Here is a 27,731-nt window from a genome sequence, read left to right as displayed (position 1 = left end):
TTGTTGCATAGAGCAGTGAGGCTTGTAATGCTTCACCACAGCAAGAGATCCCACCTCCTTTTCTGGAGCCTGCAGTAAATGGAAGTGCTATGTGTCTTTTCTTCTCTGTTCATATGGCCGACCAGAATCCCTATTTACTACCAATCCTCCGTCCATGAGAAATGCCTTTCTCTATGTAATCAGGATGCACTGAGATTGCACATCCGACAATTCCAGCTTTCTTGTAGCATTAGGGACCGCTTTCGAGGCGAATGACAATCTCACTTCACTCATCCTCACTTGAACATTTGCCGGCTTGCAGGGACATGCAATGTAAGTTTTCGGTCTGCCTGAAATCTGTAGATGGCAGCTCTTCTGCCCATCACCTTTTGGAAACTCAGGGGACATTCAGCAGGTAAATATGAAAATGTCTGCACATCTACGTATATTCATAAAAGAATTCTGTCAATTATTTAGCACCATCGCACTATAGCGGCACTGCAGCGAAATGCAGATGTTGCTTCTAATGCCTAAAGTCCTAATTACAGTGTATGCTTTTTTATATATAATATATATATATATATTTTGCCTTTCCTTATTTTTATACAGCACTAGAAGCACCATATGTAGAATATCAATGGGTGATGGATGGCAGGATAGCATTTCCTATTCATCCATTGCATGTGTTTGTCAAGTTAAACAAGTGATGGACGGGTATATTTTCATGTTCCACTGTATTTTCTCACAGACTTGAATTCTCAGAACCAACAGCAGTTACTTCAGTAGCTGGTGAGAACACATAAAAGCAAAGAAGAAATCACGAACGCTTATGCAACATATCATCGATAACCATCCAGACATGGCTACTGCTTTGCTAGCTGGAGAGAAACTGAAAGAATTGATCCTGCCGGGGCAGCAAGATGATAAAGCTGGATCTTTAGCAGCTCTTATGGTCCAGCTGAAATTGGAACTGCCCTTTGACCGAGTGGTTACCATTGGCACAGTTCTTATCCCCATTCTCCTTGTAACCTTGGTCTTCACAAAAAACTTTGCTGGTAAGTCAGATGTGATGTCACCGATGCAGACTGTTCATTCTTAGATGACAATTCTAAATCCTTGATATTTTAACAAGTCTATTTTTATAAAACACTATATATTGTTTAGATATGTCAATCCAATATAGTAGCCCATCACGTAAGTTAGAAAAAAATCCATTTGTTATTTTCCATTAATTCTCCATCTTGTGACTGGATGAATTTCTTGCTGTATGTGTGGATGGGACTGTAACAGAAATGGTGTTGTGATCATTATTCCTGGGATATGAAGGTTTAGAATAACCGAATTGTTTAATGTGATTAGTTTATAGTTAGACTTGCACATCCTCAGAGGTGAGTTGATCCAAAGATGCAGCAGCTTTGTAAACCTTCTAGTCCAGGGGTGGGCAATTAATTTTCCTAAGAGGTCACAAAAGACTGTTAGACTGTTACTGTTGTTGAGGGCCAAATCAACCGACAGAACTTAATTCAACGGATTATTATTGTTTTATATTAATTTTTATGACCTAATTTGAGCAGAATTGAGTCTGTTGACTAGCTGCTACTGTTAATACCTGATATGATTGGGCTTATTGTGAAATGTGTTCTTATCAGAAGCAGCTAGGCAAAACCATATAATTTACTGCTTTTTATAAAGATTATTATAAACAGTAAGTCATACAGCTGTCGGTCAGTCATTGTACCATGATCAACAGTTTACAACACAATATGATTCCTCTACAGCCCCCCCCACACAGGGTGATGATGTCCCTAAATAGCCCCACACACATCCCTGTGTCCCTTCACACAGCATGTCACCAAAGAGCCCCTCATGCAGTATGCTATCCCCACACTACCCTTACACAGTATGATGTAAGGTTAGACCCCATATACAGTATAACATTCTCACAAAGCTCCTACACAGCATGCCCCCACAAAGCCCCCTACAGAATGATGACCCACAAAGCCCCCCACACAGGGCCCCCCCCCCCCACACAGTATGATGTCCCCACACAGCCCCTTTGCACAGTATAACATCTCTACACTGCCCCCTACACAGTATAATGTCCACCCAGCCCCCCCTGCACAGTAAACTGTCCTCACAAGGCCCCCCTATACAAAGTCCCCTTACATGGTATGAAGTCTCCAAACAGCCCCTGCCCCGTGCAGCATGATGTCCTCACCCGTAAATCAATAGTACACATGAAAATAAGAAACCAACAAATACCACTAAATAACAAATTTTACTAGAGTCACAAAGCACAGATATTAAAATCAATTAAAACCACAAAAAACAAATGCCCCATATAGGAATGAGTACCCCCTGGAATAACACATAAGAAGTATAGTTATGTGACAATGTCCAGTAACACACAAATGATTGCAGAAAATCTGGTCAATGGTAGGATATAATAAATATATAATAAATTATGGTATATACACAGGGACACTACAAACCAACCATGAGCAGGAAGGTAGAAATGACAAGGTGTCAACAAAGCCCATATACTAGTTACCCGCCATATAGTCCTCTGGGGGACCACACTACATATTTGTGATTCCAGGACCCACGCATGAAAGAGGAAAAAAAAAAAAAGGTGTTTGTTCAAAAATGTCTTGCAAGAGTATCAAATAATAAACAAAATTGTTTCATGGGTGGGTACCTTTGCCTGTTGTGCACCTCAGAGGTTTAAGTATATATGGAACTCCAATCTCAGTTTAGGCCCAATATGTTGGTCAGTACTAGGCTCCAAAATAAAACTGATAGCATGTCTCAAATAGGCATACCGCATACCAATGTGGGCATAGACTCAAACAATAATGAAGACGATGTAAGCTATATTTGGAGCTAGCTAACTAACAAAATGAATGTCCCATGCGTAGTCCTTAATGATTTCAAATTGGTGCAATGCAAAATTACACAGCAGATGCCCTGTATAAATAAAGACTGTCCTATAAAGGTCAAGTAAACCATATACAGGGCAGCAAAAATCAGTAGCCTTATGTGTCATACCACATGCCACGGCAAAAAGTGAGATAAGTCTCATATAGACAGAAGCAGGCTAAATGCTGAGCCACAGCATAATAAAAGGTGTGCACCTATTGAGCATGACCAGAATGAATGCAAACCTATAATCCAGGGGGTGCTGGAACCCAACGCGTGTCGCCTGTTATGACCTGGTGGTCAGGACAATAATGGACCTGGTGGTTAAGAGCACACGGAATGACCTGATAGTTACTGATAATAAGGATGAGCTCTGGGACGTGGGAACTCTGCTGACCGCAATCCCTAATCCTATCAAACACACTAGAAATAGCCGTGGATTGCGCCTAACGCTCCCTATGCAACTCGGCACAGCCTAAGAAACTAGCTAGCCCTGAAGATAGAAAAATAAAGCCTACCTTGCCTCAGAGAAATTCCCCAAAGGAAAAGGCAGCCCCCCACATATAATGACTGTGAGTAAAGAAGAAAATACAAACACAGAGATGAAATAGATTTAGCAAAGTGAGGCATGACTAACTGAACAGACCGAGGGTAGGAAAGGTTACTTTGCGGTCAGCACAAAAACCTACAAAAAGACCACGCAGAGGGCGCAAAAAGACCCTCCGCACCGACTCACGGTGCGGAGGCGCTCCCTCTGCGTCCCAGAGCTTCCAGCAAGCAAGACAACAATAAAATAGCAAGCTGGACAGAAAAATAGTAAACCAAAGAAATACAAGCTGGAATTTAGCTTCTGCTGGGAAGACAGGTCACAAGAAAGATCCAGGAGAGATCTAGACCAATACTGGAACATTGACAGGTGGCCTGGAGCAAAGATCTAAGTGGAGTTAAATAGAGCAGCCAGCTAACAAATTAACCTCGTCACCTGAGGAAATAAACTCAGAAACACCCACCAGAGGAAGTCCATGGACAGAACCAGCCGAAGTACCATTCATGACCACAGGAGGGAGCCCGACAACAGAATTCACAACAGTACCCCCCCCCCTTGAGGAGGGGTCACCGAACCCTCACCAGAGCCCCCAGGCCGACCAGGATGAGCCAAATGAAAGGCACGAACCAGATCGGCAGCATAAACATCAGAGGCAAAAACCCAGGAATTATGTTCCTGACCATAACCCTTCCACTTGACCAGGTACTGGAGTTTCCGTCGCGAAACACGAGAATCCAAAATCTTCTCCACCACATACTCCAACTCCGTCTCAACCAACACCGGGGCAGGAACATCAACGGATGGAACCACAGGCGCCACGTATCTCCGCAATAACGACCTATGGAACACATTAAGGATGGCAAAAGAAGCAGGAAGGGCCAAATGAAATGACACAGGATTGATAACCTCAGAAATCTTATACGAACCAATGAAACGAGGCTTAAACTTAGGAGAGGAAACCTTCATAGGAACATAACGAGACGACAACCAAACCAAATCCCCAACACGAAGTCGGGGACCCACACAGCGCCGGCGGTTAGCGAAACGTTGAGCCTTCTCTTGGGACAATGTCAAATTGTTCACCACATGAGTCCAAATCTGCTGCAACCTATCCACCACAGTATCTACACCAGGACAGTCCGAAGACTCAACCTGCCCTGAAGAGAAACGAGGATGGAAACCAGAATTGCAGAAAAACGGCGAAACGGCAAAAAGGACACCCAATCATCCTGATCAGCAGAAACAAAGCATCTCAGATATGTTTCCAAAGTTTGATTAGTTCGTTCGGTTTGGCCATTTGTCTGAGGATGGAAAGCAGAGGAAAAAGACAAATCAATGCCCATCCTAGCACAAAAGGATCGCCAAAACCTCGAAACAAACTGGGAACCTCTGTCAGAAACGATGTTCTCCGGGATACCATGTAAACGAACCACATGCTGGAAAAATAATGGCACCAAATCAGAGGAGGAAGGCAATTTAGACAAAGGTACCAAATGGACCATCTTAGAAAAGCGATCACAAACCACCCAAATGACTGACATCTTTTGAGAGACGGGGAGATCCGAAATAAAATCCATAGAAATATGCGTCCAGGGCCTCTTCGGGACCGGCAAGGGCAAAAGCAACCCACTGGCACGAGAACAGCAGGGCTTAGCCCGAGCACAAGTCCCACAGGACTGCACAAAAGAACGCACATTCCGTGACAAAGACGGCCACCAGAAGGATCTAGCCACCAAATCTCTGGTACCAAAGATTCCAGGATGCCCAGCCAACACTGAACAATGAATCTCAGAGATAACTCTACTAGTCCATCTATCAGGGACAAACAGTTTCTCCGCTGGGCAACGGTCAGGTCTGTCAGCCTGAAATTTTTGCAGCACCCACCGCAAATCAGGGGAGATGGCAGACAAAATTACCCCCTCTTTGAGAATACCCGCCGGCTCAGGAACACCCGGAGAGTCAGGCACAAAACTCCTTGACAGGGCATCAGCCTTCACATTCTTAGAGCCCGGAAGGTACGAAACCACAAAATCAAAACGGGAGAAAAATAACGACCATCGAGCCTGTCTCGGATTCAACCATTTGGCAGACTCAAGATAAGTCAAATTCTTGTGATCTGTCAAGACCACCACGCGATGCTTGGCTCCTTCCAGCCAATGACGCCACTCCTCGAATACCCACTTCATGGCCAACAACTCACGATTACCAACATCATAGTTACGCTCAGCAGACGAAAACTTTCTAGAAAAGAAAGCACATGGCTTCATCACCGAGCCATCAGAACTTTTTTGCGACAAAACAGCCCCTGCTCCAATCTCAGAAGCATCAACCTCAACCTGAAACGGGAGCGAAACATCTGGCTGGCACAACACAGGGGCAGAAGAAAAACGACGCTTCAACTCCTGAAAAGCCTCTACAGCTGCAGAAGACCAATTGACCACATCAGCACCCTTCTTGGTCAAATCTGTCAACGGTTTAGCAACAGTAGAAAAATTAGCGATGAAGCGCCGATAAAAATTAGCAAAGCCCAGGAACTTTTGCAGGCTCTTCACAGATGTCGGCTGAGTCCAATCGTAAATTGCCTGGACTTTAACAGGGTCCATCTCGATAGTAGAAGGGGAAAAAATGAACCCCAAAAATGAAACCTTCTGAACTCCAAAGAGACACTTTGACCCCTTCACAAACAAGGAATTCGCACGAAGGACCTGGAACACCATTCTGACCTGCTTCACATGAGACTCCCAATCATCCGAAAAGACCAAAATATCATCCAAATACACAATCAGGAATTTATCCAGGTACTCTCGGAAGATGTCATGCATAAAGGACTGAAACACAGATGGAGCATTAGAAAGCCCGAATGGCATAACCAGGTACTCAAAATGGCCCTCGGGCGTATTAAATGCTGTTTTCCATTCATCGCCTTGTTTAATACGCACAAGATTATACGCCCCTCGAAGATCTATCTTGGTGAACCAACTAGCCCCTTTAATACGAGCAAACAAATCAGACAGCAACGGCAAAGGATACTGATATTTGACTGTAATTTTATTAAGAAGGCGGTAATCAATACAAGGTCTCAAAGAACCATCCTTCTTGGCCACAAAAAAGAACCCTGCTCCTAACGGTGATGACGACGGGCGAATATGGCCTTTCTCCAAGGACTCCTTTATATAACTCCGCATAGCGGCGTGCTCTGGCACAGATAAATTGAACAATCGGCCCTTAGGAATTTTACTACCAGGAATCAAATTAATTGCACAATCCCTATGAGGAGGTAGGGCACTGGGTTTGGGCTCATCAAATACATCCCGATAATCCGACAAAAACTCTGGAACTTCAGAAGGAGTGGAAGACGAAATAGACAAAAATGGAACATCACCATGTACCCCCTGGCAACCCCAGCTGGACACAGACATAGATTTCCAGTCCAATACTGGATTATGAACCTGTAGCCATGGCAACCCCAAAACGACCACATCATGCAGATTATGCAACACCAGAAAGCGGATATTCTCCTGATGTGCAGGAGCCATGCACTTGGTCAATTGGGTCCAGTACTGAGGCTTATTCTTGGCCAAAGGCGTAGCATCAATTCCTCTCAATGGAATAGGATACTGCAAGGGCTCCAAGAAAAAACCACAGCGCCTAGCATACTCCAAGTCCATCAAATTCAGGGCAGCGCCTGAATCCACAAATGCCATAACAGAATAGGATGACAAAGAGCAAATCAGAGTAACAGACAATAGAAATTTAGACTGTACCGTACCAATGGTGGCAGACCTAGCGAACCGCTTAGTGCGCTTAGGACAATCGGAGATAGCATGAGTGGAATCACCACAGTAAAAACATAGCCCATTCTGACGTCTGTGTTCTTGCCGTTCAGCTCTGGTCAAAGTCCTATCACATTGCATAGGTTCAGGCCCATGCTCAGATAGTACCGCCAAATGGTGCACAGCTTTACGCTCACGCAAGCGTCGATCGATCTGAATAGCCAAGGACATAGACTCATTCAGACCAGCAGGCATGGGAAACCCCACCATGACATCCTTAAGGGCTTCAGAGAGACCCTTTCTGAAGATTGCTGCCAGGGCACATTCATTCCACTGAGTGAGCACAGACCACTTTCTAAACTTCTAACAATATATCTCCGCTTCATCCTGACTCTGACACAGAGCCAGCAAGATTTTCTCTGCCTGATCCACTGAATTAGGTTCGTCATAAAGCAATCCAAGCGCCAGGAAAAACGCATCAACATCACGCAATGCCGGATCTCCTGGCGCAAGGGAAAATGCCCACTCTTGAGGGTCACCACGTAACAAAGAAATAATGATCCTTACTTGTTGAACAGGGTCACCTGAGGAGCGAGGTTTCAAGGCAAGAAACCATTTACAATTATTTTTGAAATTCAAGAACTTAGATCTATCACCAAAAAACAAATCAGGAATTGGAGTCCTAGGCTCTGACATCGGATTCTGAACCACAAAATCTTGAATGTTTTGTACCCTTGTAGTGAGATTATCCATCCAAGAGGACAGACCATGAATGTCCATGTTTACACCAATGTCCTGAACCACCCAGAGGTAAAGGGGAAAAGAGAAACAAAACACACTGCAAAGAAAAAAAAATGGTCTCAGAACTTCTCTTATCCCTCTATTGAGATGCATTAGTACTTTGGGCCACCTGTACTGTTATGACCTGGTGGTCAGGACAATAATGGACCTGGTGGTTAAGAGCACACGGAATGACCTGATAGTTACTGATAATAAGGACGAGCTCTGGGACGTGGGAACTCTGCTGACCGCAATCCCTAATCCTATCAAACACACTAGAAATAGCCGTGGATTGCGCCTAACGCTCCCTATGCAACTCGGCACAGCCTAAGAAACTAGCTAGCCCTGAAGATAGAAAAATAAAGCCTACCTTGCCTCAGAGAAATTCCCCAAAGGAAAAGGCAGCCCCCCACATATAATGACTGTGAGTAAAGAAGAAAATACAAACACAGAGATGAAATAGATTTAGCAAAGTGAGGCCCGACTAACTGAACAGACCGAGGATAGGAAAGGTTACTTTGCGGTCAGCACAAAAACCTACAAAAAGACCACGCAGAGGGCGCAAAAAGACCCTCCGCACCGACTCACGGTGCGGAGGCGCTCCCTCTGCGTCCCAGAGCTTCCAGCAAGCAAGACAACAATAAAATAGCAAGCTGGACAGAAAAATAGTAAACCAAAGAAATACAAGCTGGAACTTAGCTTCTGCTGGGAAGACAGGTCACAAGAACGATCCAGGAGAGAACTAGACCAATACTGGAACATTGACAGGTGGCCTGGAGCAAAGATCTAAGTGGAGTTATATAGAGCAGCCAGCTAACGAATTAACCTCGGCACCTGAGGAAGGAAACTCAGAAACACCCACCAGAGGAAGTCCATGGACAGAACCAGCCGAAGTACCATTCATGACCACAGGAGGGAGCCCGACAACAGAATTCACAACAGTCGCCACTACAGTGGATTCATCAGGGGTAGGAGTCCTATTGGACTGATCATTGCATCTTAAAATTCTCAATTCTTGGTTACAATCTGTCTTCAGTGGATACAGATATCCCCATTACTGAGATAGGACGTGACACTTGGTTCCCATAAAGTTCTATGGAGAACTGTAACTGTTATTTCAGTAGAACTTGCAGCAGAATGTCTGCTTCTAGCTCGTCCCTTTTCCTTCCCACTCCCCACCCCATAGAATCCTGTAGGCAGTAACTATCATCCCCTATATCAGTAATTTGATATAGGGGATAATAATATATATATATATATATATATATATATTCTCTGATATATTACAAAGTTGCTTATTTTCATGTGTACTATTGAATTTTTAAATAAAAATTAGAACAACAGTTAATTTTTAAATGGTCAATAGTGAGTGACCTTAGGCTTAAAATATGAAATGTGTAAGGTAAAACCAAATATTGTATTTCATGCAAATCCTTAATACAATTTTTGCACATTGAATAGAAGAAAAACTATCTAGATGCACAAAGAAGAAAACATTTGGGGGAGAATATCATAAAACAGAATGAGTAAGCCCATTTCTGATGTTAAAGAACTGCACACGTTTGCAGAGAGTCACACTTCTCGTACTTTTTAAATGACCATTATTTTAATCTATAACAACGTTTATCCTTGTGGAGAGTGACCTACCGGCTATGTACCCTTGAATAAAAATATTCCCCACATTATATCCTTCAAGCAAAAATTAACCCCATAATGTGCTGCCAAACAAAAAAATCCATTCGTTGTTGTGGTCCATTCTGTACCCCTGAATAAAAATATTTTACTCACTGTACCCCTAACCCCAAAAATGCCCTACAAAGTGTCCTCTTGAAAAAAAAATATCCCACACTTTTCCCCATAATTACAAAATTTACCCTACAATGCGTCCCATGAATAAAAAGTGTCCTAAAAAAAGTACCTAAATAAAATATGGACAAACAACTGTTCAAAAGGACAAAATAATGTACTCTTCTTCAACCATAAGCACTAGCTTATTAAAACATATCTTTTATGAAGTATTATTTTAATGAATGACATGATATATGCAACACTAAACACATTATTAAGACACAACTGAGGGACTTTATCCCTAATACGTAGAATTTCCATTATTGCTGTCTACTTGAGCGCACTGTTTCTCAACTCTCCTATTGCTGTAATGGTTATGTGACTGGCCTGGAGCATGACTGCAGGGGGTGCAGGGTTTGCAGACAAACTTAGGTGATGGAGCCTAGTGGGCCCAAAAGGTACCTATTGCTCTTATGAGAAGACCAATACTATTAAAGGTCCTGTGAGAGTTGGGGGCCTAGTTTGAGATGTTGCATTGAGGCCCACAAGCTTCAAGTCATGCTACTGTTGATGGTGTATCTGCAGTACACTCCACCTTACTTGTGCAAGGGACAATCACTACAATTGTTAAAAACACACACACAAGCCCTCCTCAGGTACATTTCTCTATTAATCCAGATTCTGTGATAGGTGTTAAAAATTGTGGTGCCTGTCGCTGGCACAAGTACACGTGGTATGTTCTGTAGACATACCACCAAAATAGCTATTGTAGCAATAGGAGAATTTAGGAATAGTGCTCTCGATAGGACAGTAATACTAGAAAATCCATATCAGAAAAGTTTTCCCTATATGCATAGTTCCTTGTTAGAAAAACAATCTGCGCTTTACTTACCCAATTCAGTTCCAGTGCTCTGTTGTGTGCCCACAGCAGTGATATGCAAATTGCCTCTTCAGAGAGGAAGAGGACAAGAACTCTAGTGCCACCTATTGGAAGTAGAGATCCTAAAACTCAATATTGACCTTAAGGAGCCTTGCAATATGACTTAGAATAACCCTATCTTCACAGAAAGCACTGATTGGCGATAACAGCTGTTGCTCACCCACATTATGCATGCCAAACTATGTTTGGGACAAAAAAGTTCAACTCTGAAATGCTCAAGCATGCCCCCAAAATGCCCATAAAGGCCTAAAATAGCCCACATGGTTTTGCTAAGCACCACCCTTTATTCAACATAGTTTGCAGTAAAATTGGAACTGTTGACAAGTTTTATGACCGCCAGGTTGAGAGAAGATAAAGTGTGCTCTATTTTAAAAAAAAGATTGGGTTCAATTCATAAAAGCTTTTAGACCAGAATTCTGGAGTAAAAATCTTTGAAGTTGCAAATTTTGGTGCAACACAAGGTTGTGTAAAAATGTTTCCACTTTTGGTGTTCTCATGCCATTTTTTTGCCCTGCTTCGATAAAGTGGAGTAAGGCATGTACCTCTTAATGAATCAGGAGTGTCTGACCCCAGTATGCCTCCTCATCAAGACAGATGTGTGCAACACCAGTCCTGATGAATTGGGTCCAATGCCTTTGTGAAACCACCAGTTCATGTTTATATTACAATGTAGATTTGAAATTCAAAAATTGTGGAAAAGCTGGATGACCACCTCTGTATTTGTAGCCGCCACCTAGAAATAATATGAGCATAACATTTTTTTTAAAGAATCACAGAAGAGAAACTCTGAACAAAAAAGATGCAAATTTGATTTAAATTTCTAGTAATATTGTAGTGTGTTCATAAAAAATGACCTTGTAGGACTCAGTATTTATTTCCTGAATACACAAAAGTATGTTACGAAAAAAAGCATTATACTTACAATGTGGATCTTCTAAATTGCCTTTTTCTTAGTAGTTTTTATTAATAGTTCTTCCTTATTCTTCTATATTTCAATATTTAAAAGGCAGTGGTAATGAGGCCAATTTTATGGTATGGTCATATCAACTTATCCTATTAGTATTTGGCTATGTTAAGACAATGGACCATTCACAACCACAAATTGTTGGCGTGAAAGTGTCCTTTTGCAGCCCTGTGTACTTTGCCACATCACAAATGGGTGCATTAGTTATGTACTATTGGGCATAACTGAAAATAGATGTCTCATTCACAAAAGAGAAGACATTACGACCCAATGGTCGCTCATGTGCACTACCCTGTTGCCTTACAGTAATTAGTTTGATGTCCACATGTGGTTTTGTTTGTCAACTCTTTGCTTTGATGTAGCCTAAGAGTCATAAAAATGTCATGTGGTACCAAGTAAGAAAACAAAGAAGAATTAACATTACGATGTGCTCAAATAAAAGTATTTCCGGTAAGTTGCACATGGGCAGCACAATTTCAAGAGTTAGTCAGTGTGCAAGTGCATGTGAGCATTTGTCGCTCGGACTTTACTGAGTGACAGATGACAATTTTATGCATCTGAAACTAAATGGATATAAGAGCAACTTGCACTATTCTTGTCCATTTTTCATTAGAAAACAGTGCATGTAATGGCAGACACCCTCACTGGTGTCAGCGTTAATTTGAACACAACCTAAGGGTGAAGCAGCCCATCAATTAAAGGGGTAATCTCAAGATACAGTATATTTACACCTCTCTTTGCTCCCGCTCTCTGTTTTGGCGGGTGAACAGAGCTTGACATTTTGGATCCGTACTCCACACCCTCCCATGCTGCTAGCAGAAGTAACTTTGACTCTGCAGTAGGGTAGTAGTGCAGAATGCAGAAGCTGGCCAGTTCCACGGATTTGGCCAACTTCATAGTGGTGTAAAGCAGGGAGCCTGCTTGCTTCGAGCTCCTTGTCTAGGTAACCGGCCACTCAAACGGAAAGGTGTCATGTAACCCAGGAAACGTGCAATAAACTATTACATTTAAAATCCCTCCATTCTTGAGAACAGACAGGATTTTAAACTTTGTAAATTGCAAAGTTGCTTGTTTTTCAGTTTTACTAATTTCTAAACCTCAGAGCTTCTCTTTAATGGCTGCTTATACAGGCTAGTTATTACTACAAATTGTATGCTCCTGAACTATTGGAAAAATATTTGGAGAGGGAGTTTGTAGCATTTATGGTTTCATCTAAATGAGGTCATCTTGTCACAAATTGTTCAAAATTGTAAACCAAGTACCTCACATTTTTATCTGCACAGCTACCTTGTGTAGTACACTGCTTACTGAATGTATTGGGGAACACTCACTTGGCAGCGGGATTAAGGCACACAGAAACAATTTTCCACTTAAGCCAGTCCATGCGGTTTATTATGGAATCATAAACTGTTCTGTCCCTACCGAAGGTGATTGAAGGTGTGTAGTATGGCGATGGTGTGAGAAATCCTACCTTTGTGTCCTTGCAGTGGAGCAGACAGGAACAAGAGTCACTCCTGGGTCGATGGATTCTAACGTGGACTTAGAGAGATAAATCAGCAGTGGTTTATTTGAACCATAACCCAAAGACATGAGGTGGTACGATGCAGATGGTACAAGTAGCCGTTCCTGTGGTTGTCTTGTGGGTTTGTGGGTGTTCACCCCTAGAGCCACTACTGAATGTGTCTGTGGTCAAAAGACTTTGCTTTCCGCAGCCCAAAAGCGATGTGTACTTCTCACACGATGGCTGAAAGTAAAAATGGATGCCAGAAAGTGAGCTAATACACAAGGCTACAGGACACTCCCACATTCTAGAAAAATGTAAAAGAAGGAGCAAGGGAGTGACACAAAGCCTTCGATCATTAGATGGCGGCAGACAAGCATGAAGGAAGAAGCTATTAATACAATACAATAGCAATTGAAAGATATGAAAAGGACTTGAAGGGAACAGCACATAAACCATTGTAGGCCATGTTATACATCACAGACCTAGCATACAGTCCACTCTCAACTGCGGTTATGTCCGCACAGTTCATTGACTGACCCTCATCAGTGCACAAGGTCTCCCATGCTCTTGGTTACCTGCTTGGCAGCGTTGCAGGCTTCACAGGCTGGCATCACATGGGTCCTGACTTCCAGGGAAGCTGCCTTACTGGGATCCCTGACGCGTACTATGACTTGCTTGACAAGCTCACATCCGTAAGTTCCAGACCCACAGAAGGATGATAGCTTCCCCCCAACACAGACAGCTGTCATGGACATCCTGACTTCCAGGGGGGCTGCCTTACTGGGATCACTTGGAGAGAAATCAAATCACTGCACTCATCTGGACAAGTCAATTTTGCTGAAGTGAGTATTTTTATTAAAGGTGCAAAGATGAAGACGAAACAAAGGCAACAGTTCTAAACAAAGGCAACAGTTCTAATGTTTCGGCCACACAGTGGCCTTGATCACAGAATGGTGCTGTAACAAAAATAGAAAAAATTGTGTATGAACATATAATATGTACAGTGTTTTAATATACAACATATACAGAATATATACAGATTCAGTAGAGAAAAAAAAACTATACCAAATCATGGAGAAAAAATGGAACAAATGTCAGTTATCCATGAGCAAATAAATAAATAAGCAGGTAGAGGTTGTCACAATCCTGCGACCTAAGTTGAACATCAGGACATTCAAACAAAGTCTGGGTTTCTTGGAAGTTGTGCACACATGTAGAAAGAGGTATCGCAGGAGGTGAAGACGGATTCACGTACCCTTAGTGGTAGTTCGTATAGCTTCATATGATCATAGGATATTTTATTATATTCAAAAAGTAGACACGGCCCGGAGATCCCCTGTTTGAAGGCAATAGGAGAACAAGAGATGGTATTGGTATATATGTCGTAATGGTGGTGTTTATATTAGGTTTAATGACCCAAGTGCTGGAGCTATCTTATAGAAATGAATGAAGACCCATGTGGTCTGTGGGGTTAACGCTCCAGATTATACATAAGGGTATAGACATATAAAGAGAGGTATTTACCCAGATTGTAGATGAAGGGCCTTTACTTTCAATTGTAATTGTCCGGGACAGTACAAATATGGTTTTAGGACATCTGCCAAATGTTAGACTGGCTGTAACAAAAAAATATATAGTAATATATATAGTGGATCCACATAACACACCAGTTATTTAGTAGAGCACCAGGTAGTATTTGTAGAGAGTAATTCTACCTTGGTTATTTCATACACCATATAGTCCGTGGAAACTGGAAAAAACAAGGGGGAATTTTTGGTAGTGAAGGCAGGGAATTCCACGCCGTGTTAGTACACCAGTATGGGGTAGATGTGCCCGTTAGGATCTATGAATAGATATATATTACTTATAGCAAATGGTCTATCCGCATAATGTACTTATCTGTTGTGTGTCCGTAGTCTCACATCAATTGGCGGCGCAGTGTGGAGCATGGACAGAGGTCATGGAGTCTGCATTGGTGGTCCGGTAGGAAGCGCCGACACGAGCTGTGTCCTGGCGATGAGGGCGGCAGCGCCATGACAGAAAGGAGCTGCTCTATATGCAGCCCCGGGGTCCCATGACCGGAAGTTGATGGTAACGCCGGTGCTTGCGCAGTACACAGGGATCGTGTATGTGCCCGGCGCTTGCGTATTGTGGGACACACCGGCACAGGCGCTGTAGCCAGTAGGGAGAACGGAGCCGGCATAACGCCGGCGCTTGCGCAGTACACCGGGATCGTGTATGTCCCCGGCGCTTGCGTGTTGTGGGACACGCCAGCGCATGCGCTGTAGCCTGTGGGGAGAGCGGAGCCGGCATAGTATAATGCAGTGGCGTCAGTGTGCGTACCTGGCGCCTGCGTATTGGAAGTGCTGCTAGCGCATGCGCGGTAGGAGGGCAAGTCTGGCTGAAGCTGTTGGCACAAGTGTAGGGTCCAGCTAAGGTGTACATATGGGAAAAACAAGGATGGAAAAAACCATATGGATGGTATAACTAGTTTGCAGTATATAAGGGTTACAGCATGACATGATGGAAGCACAAAAAACCGGCAGAAGCACCAAATATATAGATGAAGAGAATATATATATACATATATATATATACAGTGGGGCAAAAAAGTATTTAGTCAGTCAGCAATAGTGCAAGTTCCACCACTTAAAAAGATGAGAGGCGTCTGTAATTTACATCATAGGTAGACCTCAACTATGGGAGACAAACTGAGAAAAAAAAATCCAGAAAATCACATTGTCTGTTTTTTTATCATTTTTTTTGCATATTATGGTGGAAAATAAGTATTTGGTCAGAAACAAATAATCAAGATTTCTGGCTCTCACAGACCTGTAACTTCTTCTTTTAGAGTCTCCTCTTTCCTCCACTCATTACCTGTAGTAATGGCACCTGTTTAAACTTGTTATCAGTATAAAAAGACACCTGTGCACACCCTCAAACAGTCTGACTCCAAACTCCAATATGGTGAAGACCAAAGAGCTGTCAAAGGACACCAGAAACAAAATTGTAGCCCTGCACCAGGCTGGGAAGACTGAATCTGCAATAGCCAACCAGCTTGGAGTGAAGAAATCAACAGTGGGAGCAATAATTAGAAAATGGAAGACATACAAGACCACTGATAATCTCCCTCGATCTGGGGCTCCACGCAAAATCCCACCCCGTGGGGTCAGAATGATCACAAGGACGGTGAGCAAAAATCCCAGAACCACGCGGGGGGACCTAGTGAATGAACTGCAGAGAGCTGGGACCAATGTAACAAGGAATACCATAAGTAACACACTGCGCCACCATGGACTCAGATCCTGCAGTGCCAGATGTGTCCCACTGTTTAAGCCAGTACATGTCCAGGCCCGTCTGAAGTTTGCTAGAGAGCATTTGGATGATCCAGAGGAGTTTTGGGAGAATGTCCTATGGTCTGATGAAACCAAACTGGAACTGTTTGGTAGAAACACAACTTGTCGTGTTTGGAGGAAAAAGAATACTGAGTTTGCATCCATCAAACACCATACCTACTGTAAAGCATGGTGGTGGAAACATCATGCTTTGGGGCTGTTTCTCTGCAAAGGGGCCAGGACGACTGATCCGGGTACATGAAAGAATGAATGGGGCCATGTATCATGAGATTTTGAGTGCAAACCTCCTTCCATCAGCAAGGGCATTGAAGATGAAATGTAGCTGGGTCTTTCAACATGACAATGATCCAAAGCACACCGCCAGGGCAACGAAGGAGTGGCTTCGTAAGAACCATTTCAAGGTCCTGGAGTGGCCTAGCCAGTCTCCAGATCTCAACCCTATAGAAAACCTTTGGAGGGAGTTGAAAGTCCGTGTTGCCAAGTGAAAAGCCAAAAACATCACTGCTCTAGAGGAGATCTGCATGGAGGAATGGGCCAACATACCAACAACAGTGTGTGGCAACCTTGTGAAGACTTACAGAAAACGTTTAACCTCTGTCATTGCCAACAAAGGATATATTACAAAGTATTGAGATGAAATTTTGTTTCTGACCAAATACTTATTTTCCACCATAATATGCAAATAAAATGTTAAAAAAAACAGACAATGTGATTTTCTGGATTTTTTTTTCTCAGTTTGTCTCCCATAGTTGAGGTCTACCTATGATGTAAATTACAGACGCCTCTCATCTTTTTAAGTGGTGGAACTTGCACTATTGCTGACTGACTAAATACTTTTTTGCCCCACTGTATATATATATATATATATATATGCATGTACCACAGTGTCCCAACATACATAATGTAAGGAGAATTATATCAAATATAGCTATAACAAGGCATACTGTATAAACAGTAGGAGTCCAAACTCTAATTGATTATTCACAAAAGAAACCTTGAGTTGAATGGGTCAAAGGAACAAATGTTAAGTATAAACTGAAACACTGGAATATCAGAAATAATAAGGAATGATACAACAATGAATGAAAAAAATGAAAAATGAAAAAAAATAATTGAAAAAAATAAAATAAAATGAACAAAATGAAAAAAATGAAAAAACTGATGCAAAAAATGAAAAAATGAAAAAAATAAACTAAATATAAAATGGAATGAATGAAATGAATGAAAATGAATAAAAATGAATGAAACTGAATGGAAATGAAAAAAATGAATGAAAAAAAAATATAATGAAAAGAATGAAAACAACGAAATTTTTTTTTTTTAAAAAGCTTAAAAAAGGAAACTTGTGAAGCTCCTAAAGGGTATACGTCTTACCATCCTGCGGAAGTATGATACGAATTCTACAAGTGCAGTGGATTAGTTCGCCTAGGGAAAAATAAAAGCCTGGTTAGGTTAGCCAATCAAGTTCCCTATTTAGACCTCTAGGGTGAAGTGTATCTAGAGTGTAGATCCAAAAAGTTTCCCTCTGTTTAAGCATCTGAAAATGGTTACCTCCCCTCCTTGGGCGAGGGACTTTTTCAATAACCTGAAATCTTAGTTGGGCAAATGTGTGTTGAGCTTCCTTGAAATGTAGGCGTAGTGGCAGCCAGGTCTTACCACACCTTATGGTGGATTTATGGCTTGAGATCCTATTTCTAATTGCTTGGGTGGTCTCGCCCACATAAAGTAATCCACAGGGGCACTTGATGATATACACTACAAAGTTCGATTCACATGTGTAATAATCCCTAATGGGGAAAGCTTTCCCAGTGCGGGGATGTAAAATTTCACTGCCATTAATGATATTAGAGAAACACATGCAATTTAGGCAGGGGAATGTGCCCGTTCTTTTCTGACCTGTAAGTGTCCTGAGTGGAAGTGATCTAGATGAGCCTAAATCGGCCCGCACTACCTTGTCTCTTACATTCCGAGGTTGTCTCATGCTCATCAGGGGAGGGTCTTTGAAAATCTGAATATGTGGATAGGACTTTGTCAGAAGTGGCCAATGTCCCTGGTTGAGGTTATGGATTCTGTGCATGGTGGGGTGGTGGCTATGGACGAAAGGGAGTCTGGGGTTCTTGTATGTAGTTGTGATTGTATCAATCGTGTTATTAAGAGCTTTGGAAGATTCCAGCTCGAGGAGTCTTGCTGGATAGTTGCGTGCCCTAAATTTGTTGGCCATTTCATGTACTCTAGTGTTCCTGGTCTCGGAGTTAGAGACAATCCTGGCGACCCTCTTGAACTGCGATCTGGGGAGATTATCTTGGGTAGGTTTAGAGTGACAACTATTGTAAAGTAATAAGCTATTGCAGTCGGTTGGTTTCACATATAAATCCGTGCTCAAGTTCCCGGAAATATCCTTCAAAATTTTAGTATCTAGGAATGCGATCTCCTCGTGTTGTTGTACCAGTGTAATTGATAACTCTGGTCTGGCCCCATTAATGGTGTTATAGAACTCTTGTAGACTGGTTTGGTCCCCTTTCCAGATGCACAAAATGTCATCTATATATCTGTACCATGTTAGGGCATTCTGCTGGAAAATAGGGTTTGGGTATACATGTGTGCGTTCGAAATTGTCCATGTATAGATTTGCGTGTGCCGGGGCCACATTGAGCCCCATGGCCGTGCCGCAGGTTTGTAAAAAGAAGTCATCTTCAAACATGAAGAAGTTTTCTCTTAGAACAAGATTAAGCAGATCAATACATAAATTTTGTGAATCAGTATCCACATTGGCCTCACGGAGGGTCAATGTTACTGCTTCAGTGCCCCTATCGTGTTTGATGGAGGTGTACAGACTGTTTACATCCAGAGTACATAAGGTACTATCCGGTGGAATATTTTTGATGTTGTGGATTTTGTTTAAAAAGTCACCTGTGTCTAAAATGTAGGACTTTGTAGAACAAGCATACGAGGTGAGAATTTTCTCAAGGAAAATGGACAACGGATTTAGTATGGAGTTGGTGGATGCCACTATCGGGCGGCCAGGAGGGTTATGGAGGTCTTTGTGAATTTTGGGCAAGATGTAAAGTACTGAAGTCACCGGATGGTGGTTCATAAGGTATGTTCTGATTTTGGAATCGATAGTTTTGAGCTGTACGTGTTTGTCCAGTACCATGTTAATTTTCTGGCATATACTGTGAGTGGGGTCAGTATGTAATTTTCTGTAGGTAATGGGATCAGAGAGTTGATGTCTGACTTCCGCAATGTATTGGCTCCTGTTCATAACAACTGTAGCCCCACCCTTGTCCGCCGGCTTTATGATAATGTTCTTGTTATTACTCAATGAATCCAAGGCATGTTTCTCAGGGGTGCTAAGATTATGCTGGACAGGGAAAAGGCCCAAACGTTGATCATAAATGGTACTTTTGATATCTCTGTCCAATAGACTAATGAATGTTTCCACCGCATGGTGGGATTTAGGTGGTATAAATGTACTCGGGTTCCTGAGTCCTAAGGAATCAATGGTGATTTTAGGTGTAACATGATCAGGTGTTGTGCCTACGATGTTGCCCCTGTCGGTGGTGTTAGCATCAAAGTGTACCTTCAACCTAATACTCCTGTAAAAGCGTTGAAGGTCTTTCTCTAACTGAAATGCGTCCCATCTCGGTGTAGGACAAAAAGATAAACCCATGTTAAGTACTTTCAACTCAAGGGGAGACAAAGACTAATCAGATATATTGACTACCGAGTTTGGACTCCTACCTGAGACCTCAAGGTCATGTGACGGTCTGGTGCTCTTCCTCCTTGACCTCCTGGTAGGCGTCCGTTTGGTCCTAAAAAACGAGGGCCTGGTGATGTAATCTCGCTGCCGGATCCTGCCGAGGAACCTTCTGCTGGTGAGGAGCCCCCTGAGCGGTAGTTCCCTCTTTGTGTCCGGCGATACCGCTGACGTGATTGGCGGGGAAATGGGTCCTCCCATTTGTATACTGGGATCACTGACCCATACTATGACTTGCTTGACAAGCTCACATCCGTCAGTTCCAGACCCACAGAAGGACGGTAGGTTCCCCCAACGCAGATAGCCATCATGGATTCTGCAGGCTCATGCCTCCTCCATGTGCCTTCCAGGAAAACCTGAACACTTGCAGGACCATCCAGCACAGAGACCATGTGACCAAACCAGAGTCTCATTATATTGCATGAGACACACGCATTGATGGGAGGCGAGTGGTTAGCCAGACCTACCCAGCTCTCCGACCAACCCTGCAAGCCCAACCCCTTATACACTAAGCAAGGCTCGTGGAACTACAAGTCCCAGAGAAACATTCCAGGCTTACAGGGCAGAGGACCTCCTCCTCTGCAACACATACCGACCATTCACAACAACACCAGTCACAGTCTCACACTTGGAATTAATGCATTTATTATTGTATAGTACAGTTGCATAGTGTTTGCATAGATTGTAAATTTGTATACAGTATGTGTATGTCAGAGGCGAATCTATGGTTTTCTTGTACCTATGGCAAGGAATCGGTTTCAGTTCATTCCTATACAAATGTGGCACCCCTAGGGGTGTTTGCCACAAAAATAGTTACTGACAGTAAGTACAAATACTAAAATAGCAAGACTGCACTACCACCTCCGGCCAGAAGGGGGAGCTCCAGAGACTCCCCTTGATCGATTCTGGTCTGAGAGAAGAAATGGCAGTTGGGCCAAGGAGCTGAAAGTAAGAGGTCATACAGTTGAATCTCTAACAGCCCTGTGACTGTTACCAGGCCTAAATCACCGGCCTGAGGAGAAGAGGGATAGAGAAAAAGGACATTGTGAGAACCGGGTAGCATTAATCACTACCCAGAACAGGCGCAAAGACGGATACCGGATCCGTGGCTGTATTCATTATATATAATACAGCAACCGGAAAAACGTGAGGTGATATCAGCTTCACTAGGGTCGGATGCAGCAACAGACACAGAGTTCAGCGGTACTCCCAGAGGGGGTAAACCGATAAAAGGACTCGGGTTGCCCGTCGAACCAGGACCCGGAGGGGACAGATTGGGCCGGCAGCCAGTTCACATACAGCAGCAGGGCCACACAGAAATTGCGCACAATAAGAGGCGAAGACCCCGGCAGGGTCAAAGTAACTCAGAGTTCCCATACAGACTCCGGTGACAGGACTGGTTGTAAATCCTTTTATGTTAAAGTAAACTGGTTAAACGTTTCAGTGCCTCAGTCTTTCATTTGGACAATAGCCATCTATCCAGGATCGAGATCGTCACCGCTGGGAGAACCTGCTGCTGATCAAGTAAGTGCCTGTCCCCTCATGATACCCCTTACACTGTACATTGCCTGAGGCCACAGCACCGGGTCAAGCCACCCGTGACATCCCCCTCAAGAGACAGACTCCATTGGTCCGGTGCTGGGTATCCCGGTCTCCTGGGCGTCACATTTGGCGTCACGAACAGGATCTAGCCAGCCCGTATACCGGGTATTGTGTGCCGTGATTGGAGCCCAAAGCTGTGAAAACTGGGATGAAAAATCTTGAAAATTGACTTTATTAAAGAAAAATCCATTCCCCATTGAAAACTATTGAAAGTGACTTTTCCCCATTGGTTATAATGGAGTAAAGATGGCCGCCATCCCCTGAGGTAATCACTTCATAACCGTTAGGCACGAGACTGTTAATAGAGCTACGCCATCACCTGAGCCCCAGTCTAACTAAAAAACTTCAGAATCCGCCATTACAGAGCGCGGTGGGTGGGAGCAGCAGGGGGCGTGTCATTGTGGGCGGCACCAAGCTGAGCGCTCTGACATCAGAGCAAGGGGAAAATCGATCCTGCTGCACAGCGGAACGAATCTACACTATCCCGACGGAAGCGGAGGACCGGAAGGGTCCGGATTAACTAAGGGGGCACAGTATGTCGCAGCACGGAGACGCCGCAGCACTCGGCAACGCTAATGCAGCTGAAAGACAGAGTGTCAATAGAGAGTCCGGCAGCGCAGCGGTGCAAGGAGTGGCGCCCATCATGCCGGTGCTGATGCCAAATACCCCGGGTGGCCCATGGCTTCCAATGTATGAAGGTGAGCCTAATACCCTTGACGATTTCAGAGAAAAGATGCTGGCCCATTTTGACATGTTCCCTGTGGGTGAAGTTCAGCGTGTTAGTCTCCTGATGATGCAGTTAAGTGGCCATGCTAAGCGAGAAGTCACAGCATGGGCAGCTGATCTAAAAGGCACTGTTGAACGCATATTTGCTGGATTAAAAGCTACATTTGAAACCACGGCCAGCAGCAAAGCTAAAATACGATTCTTTAGTTGCAAACAAAAAGCTAATGAGGGCGTGAGAGACTTTGCCTTAAACCTGCAGGAAGCCCTTAAATCACTTACACTGGCTGAACCCATTTTTAACACCGGAGCGGATAAACTGCTAAGAGATCAATTTATTGAGGGACTCTACACCCCTTCTCACCGGGGGCATGTGAGCATGCTTGTTTTTAAGAACCCTGAATTGACATTTGCCCAATTAAAGGAGAGCGCTATACGTCTCCAGCTGGCAGAGGCACCTCGGGATCAGGATCCTGCGCAACCCATGGCAGAGGCACCTCAACAACAGGGAGTGCCAGTGACATCAGCTATGTCTGGGGCCATTGCTAAGCCCCTGGGGCCCAGTACTAATGAGGCTCTTCAACAAAAGCTTGACTCTTTAGCTGATGTTGTTGCTTCAATGGCTAAAACCATGCAGGAGATGAGAGGACACAAGATGGAGTTGGCAAACTGTAGAGAGGATGTTCCATGGATGAGACCCCGGAGATACCCGACATGGAGAGGACGACCCCGCGACCGCTACCAACCGGATGGACAGCCCATTTGCCGCCGTTGCCAGCAGCCGGGCCACTTTGCACGAGATTGTGATTTAAACGGGAATCCCCTGGGAATGCAGGCCGCTTCGCAGGAATGAACTTTCAAGGCCCAACACCCTGGCACGACAGGTACATCGGAGGACGACCCATTATCCCTATCGTGCTGGACGGAATTCCCCTCAACGCTTTGCTGGACACAGGTTCCCAGATTTCATCTATACCGTATATCCTTTATAAGAGGTACTGGGCTGATGCAGATATTGATAAAGGGCCCTCTGATGTTGAACTAGATATATGGGCCAGTAATGGTAAGTTGGTACCGAAACTAGGATTCAGGGAGATGACCATAAAGATTGGTAAAGTAGAACTGAAGAAACAGGGTATAATTGTTGTTGATGTTGACCGGCGGAACTGTGAACCAACTGTATTGATAGGAATGAATGTGTTAGAGAACTGCTTTTCCGAAGTCATTTCTGTCTTACAGCAAATTGCTGAAACTGCCCAATCCTGCCAGCAGAGAGTTCTCCGGAGGGAAATAAAAGTATTGATGTTAAGGCAACAGGTAGAAGTTGCAGGTGGAGAAATCGGCAGTGTGAGGGTAAGTGATCCAACGTCTATTGTGTTAAGTCCTTCTCAGTCCCTGGCTTACTAGAGGTAGGGATCCTGAGTAAATGACACGCAAACAAGGTATTGTGTGATCATATACAGGGGAAGCCCAGGAGCACATCTCTCTCTCTGGGCTTTGCCCTCCCTTTATATAGAAAAGAATTATACTTTTACAGACATGCGCACAAGCGCTCATATTTCACTATCTCTTACATAAACAATCTATACCAGTCTTTATCAGTAGAAAGTTACATCATCTGGAAGGTGAATAAAGGCTGCTATTGAAAGAAGGAATGCACACATGATTACTTCCATAAAAGGAAATGTCAAGTCAGCAGAAATGTATCTTGTTGTAAGCGAGATTTCTCAGGAAGAAGACAAGATGGATTGTTTTAGTTCAGTCTGATCTCCACAATTCCCCCCTTTGACATTTTCTTGTATTTATTTTATTACCACAGGGCCAAAGACAAAGCCTTTATTTGGTATTACACATGTACATGCTTGTATTCAATAAGAGAATCAAATCTAGTATTAATTCTTCCGTTTAACTCTCGCAACCTTTTCTTTGTTTTGCAATAAGTAATGGGTACAGATCCAACAATCTGTCAGGGTTTGTGTATTGTTTAACAAGTCATGCACTAATTTTCTATGATGTTGTACGAATCTATTGTTCAAAGGGGCTAGAGAATTCAGTCTATCCCACGCCTCCGTTGAGGTTATCATTATTAACATCAATATCATGAGTTTATACTGCTTTTCTTGCAATGGCTTGCATGTATCCATGATGCCTTTCCTTCAAGCTTGACTGATGTAGGTGTTGTCAACAGGACTTGGAAGGGTCCGTCAAACCTTGGTTCTAGAGCCTTTCTGGTGTGTCTTTTTACATAGACTTGATCACCTGGTTCCAACTTGTGACTTCCTTCTGTGTTGTCAGGATCTGGAAGGGAAGCAAAAACTTGTGCATGCACCTTAGTTAATTGTTTCTGAAGATTTTGCACATAAGAAGTCAATGACTCAATATTTAACACAAGTTGCTGTGGAAAATAACATCCTAAATTGGCAGTCCTGCCAAACAAAATTTCATATGGAGACAGTTTAGTCTTACCCCTTGGGGTATTGCGTATTGAGTAAAGGGCCAGTGAAAGGCATTCTGTCCAAGGCTTTCCTGTTTCAGCCATGGCTTTCTGTATTTTTAATTTTAAAGTTCCATTCATGCGTTCTACCTTACCAGAACTTTGAGGATGATACGGAGTGTGTAACTGACTTTCAACACCCAACATTTTCAGTACATTTTGAAATATTTCTCCAGTAAAATGAGTACCCCTATCTGACTCGATCACTTCAGGGAGACCGTAACGGGGTATCAGTTCGGCAACTAGCTTTACAGCAGTGTTTTTAGCTGAAGCCTTCCGAACTGGATAGGCCTCTGGCCACCCCGAGAACATGTCCACACATACCAACACATACTCATACCCATTACTTTTTGGCAGCTGGATAAAGTCTATTTGTAATCGCTGAAACGGGTAGAGAGGTCGGACGTGGTGCTTCATAGGGGTCTTTGCTGTCTGTCCGGGATTATGTGTCAGGCATATAGCGCATGCAGCACAATAGTCTCTTGCATAGTTGCCAAAACCTGGAGCCAACCAGACTTGCTTTGCCAGTAGTGTCATTGCATTTGCAGACACATGAGTAGGGTGGTGCAGTCCACCAACTACAATCGGATACCAGGCTCTAGGTAGACATATTAGTCCATTTTTCTTCCAAATTCCCGCTTGTTCTTCTGCCCCTTCCTTTTTCCACCTGTCCCTCTCCTCTTCTCCTGCATCTTCCTGTGCTTGTCTCAGTCTATCTTCAGTATTTTCTGTGGGGTTTACAGTATGAACCTGTTGTAAGGGTTTGACTGCTGCTGCTTTGGCTGCTTTATCAGCCCTATCATTTCCCCTAGATTCCCTAGTGTCGAGTCTCACATGTGCAGCTACCTTGATTACTGCTACTTCTTTTGTTTCTTGTGCAGCCTCTAAGATCTGTTTGATCAGAGAAGCATGTTTTACAGGTTGTCCTGACGCTGTCATGTAACCTCTAGCTCTCCAGATTACTCCAAAATCAAACACAATACCATGTGCATACCTAGAATCAGTGTATATATTAGCTGTCTGGTTCTCAGCTATTTTAAGAGCTTCAATCAATGCTGTTAGTTCTGCTTCTTGTGCAGACTGTTTCGGTGGAAGTGGTTCTGCTTTGAGAGTTTCAGATTCTGACACAACTGCATACCCTGTATGGAAGTTACCTGTGTCATCTGCAAACCTACTACCATCTATAAACAGCTCTAAATCTGGATTTTGAAGTGGTGTTTCGGATACATTGGGTAAGCCTACCGTTTCTTGTAAAATGAGCTCTGTACAATCATGTGTGTCTGTAGGGAAAAAATTTGTGTGTGTATCAGTGTCCTTATTCCCCCCTTCAGACTCGAGAGGTAGCAGTGTAGCTATATTGAGAGTCTGAAGCCTAGCAAATGTGATAGTAGAGGGGAGCAGCAAAGAACACTGAAGCCGCAAATGTCTGGCCATGGAAATGTGTTTTGGTTGGACCTGGTTTAATATCCCATAAACATCATGTGTAGTTTGAACTGTGAGTGGATGCTCTAGGACAATTTCTGATGCTTTGTCCAACAATAGTGAGACAGCAACAACTACACGTACACAGGTTGGCGCTGCTCTAGCTACGGGATCTAACCTTGCTGAAAGATATGCAATTGGTCTTTGTTTCCCTGCATGCTTCTGGGTAAGAACTCCTGTAGCATGGGAATCAACTTCTGCAGCCATAAGCTGAAACGGTTTGGTGTAGTCTGGTAGCCCTAACGCTGGAGCTGAAACAAGGGCATCTTTTAATTGTTGGAACGAAATCTGACCTTCTTTTGTCAACAAATAAGGTTCACTTTTTACACAGTCATACAGTGGTTGCATTAGTTGACTGGCATGTATAATCCATTGTCTACAATGAGACACTATTCCTAAAAATGCTCGTAGCTGTTTATGATTTCTAGGCTCATTCATCTGTCTTATTGCTTCAGTTCTTTGTGGTGTAAGATGCTTTTTACCTTGAGAAATGCAATGACCTAGAAAGACCACTTTGGTCTGACAAACTTGTAGCTTTTGTCTATTCACTTTACACCCTTCTTTTTCTAAAAAACATAGTAAACTCACAGTGGACCTTTCTGCAGTTTCTAGATCTGGGCAGCAAAGTAGTAGGTCATCCACATACTGCAAAATTACTACCTGTGGTTCGGGTTCAAACCTCTGGAGGACTGTTTGTAGGGCATTTGAATAAAGAGTAGGGGAGTGTATCATTCCCTGTGGAAGGCGTGTCCACGCCAACTGTTTGCCCTTAAATGTAAATGCAAACAAATGCCAACTATCTTGGTGTAAAGGAACCGAGAAAAATGCATTTGAAAGATCTATTACAGTAAATACTTGAGAACTGGCTGGTATCTGTGATAGTAACGTATGAGGATTGGGTACAACTGGGGTGATTGGATCTAGAACTTTGTTTATTTCTCTTAAATCATGTACCATACGATATTTGGGCATAGAACTCTTATCAAGAGTTCTCTTTTTGACTGGATACAGAGGAGTGTTAGCAGGTGATTGTATCTCTACCAAAACTCCTTTCTCTTTATATCCCTCTATCTGTTTTGTAATCGCTAGTTCCTGCTGGGCACTCACAGGGTATTGTCTGAGC

At 43.2% G+C, this 27,731-nt stretch overlaps 1 protein-coding gene across 1 annotated transcript in view; it reads left to right on the top strand.

Moving 5' to 3' along the window:
• The first annotated feature begins 306 nt into the window (after positions 1–306).
• PANX2 (pannexin 2) overlaps positions 307–27,731 on the top strand; it is a 73,971-nt gene continuing 46,546 nt past the window's right edge. The window contains exons 1-2 of the mRNA XM_069762040.1: positions 307–394; positions 728–1,034. Of these exons, the coding sequence (XP_069618141.1) occupies positions 809–1,034 (226 nt within the window). The 5' untranslated portion in view covers positions 307–394; positions 728–808. The remainder of the gene's footprint in view (positions 395–727; positions 1,035–27,731) is intronic.

The sequence above is a fragment of the Ranitomeya imitator genome, chromosome 4, assembly GCF_032444005.1.
Source record: "Ranitomeya imitator isolate aRanImi1 chromosome 4, aRanImi1.pri, whole genome shotgun sequence".
Lineage (NCBI taxonomy): Eukaryota > Metazoa > Chordata > Amphibia > Anura > Dendrobatidae > Ranitomeya > Ranitomeya imitator.
The sequence above is the reverse complement of the archived record's forward strand: the minus strand, read 5'-3'. Positions and strand labels throughout refer to the sequence as shown.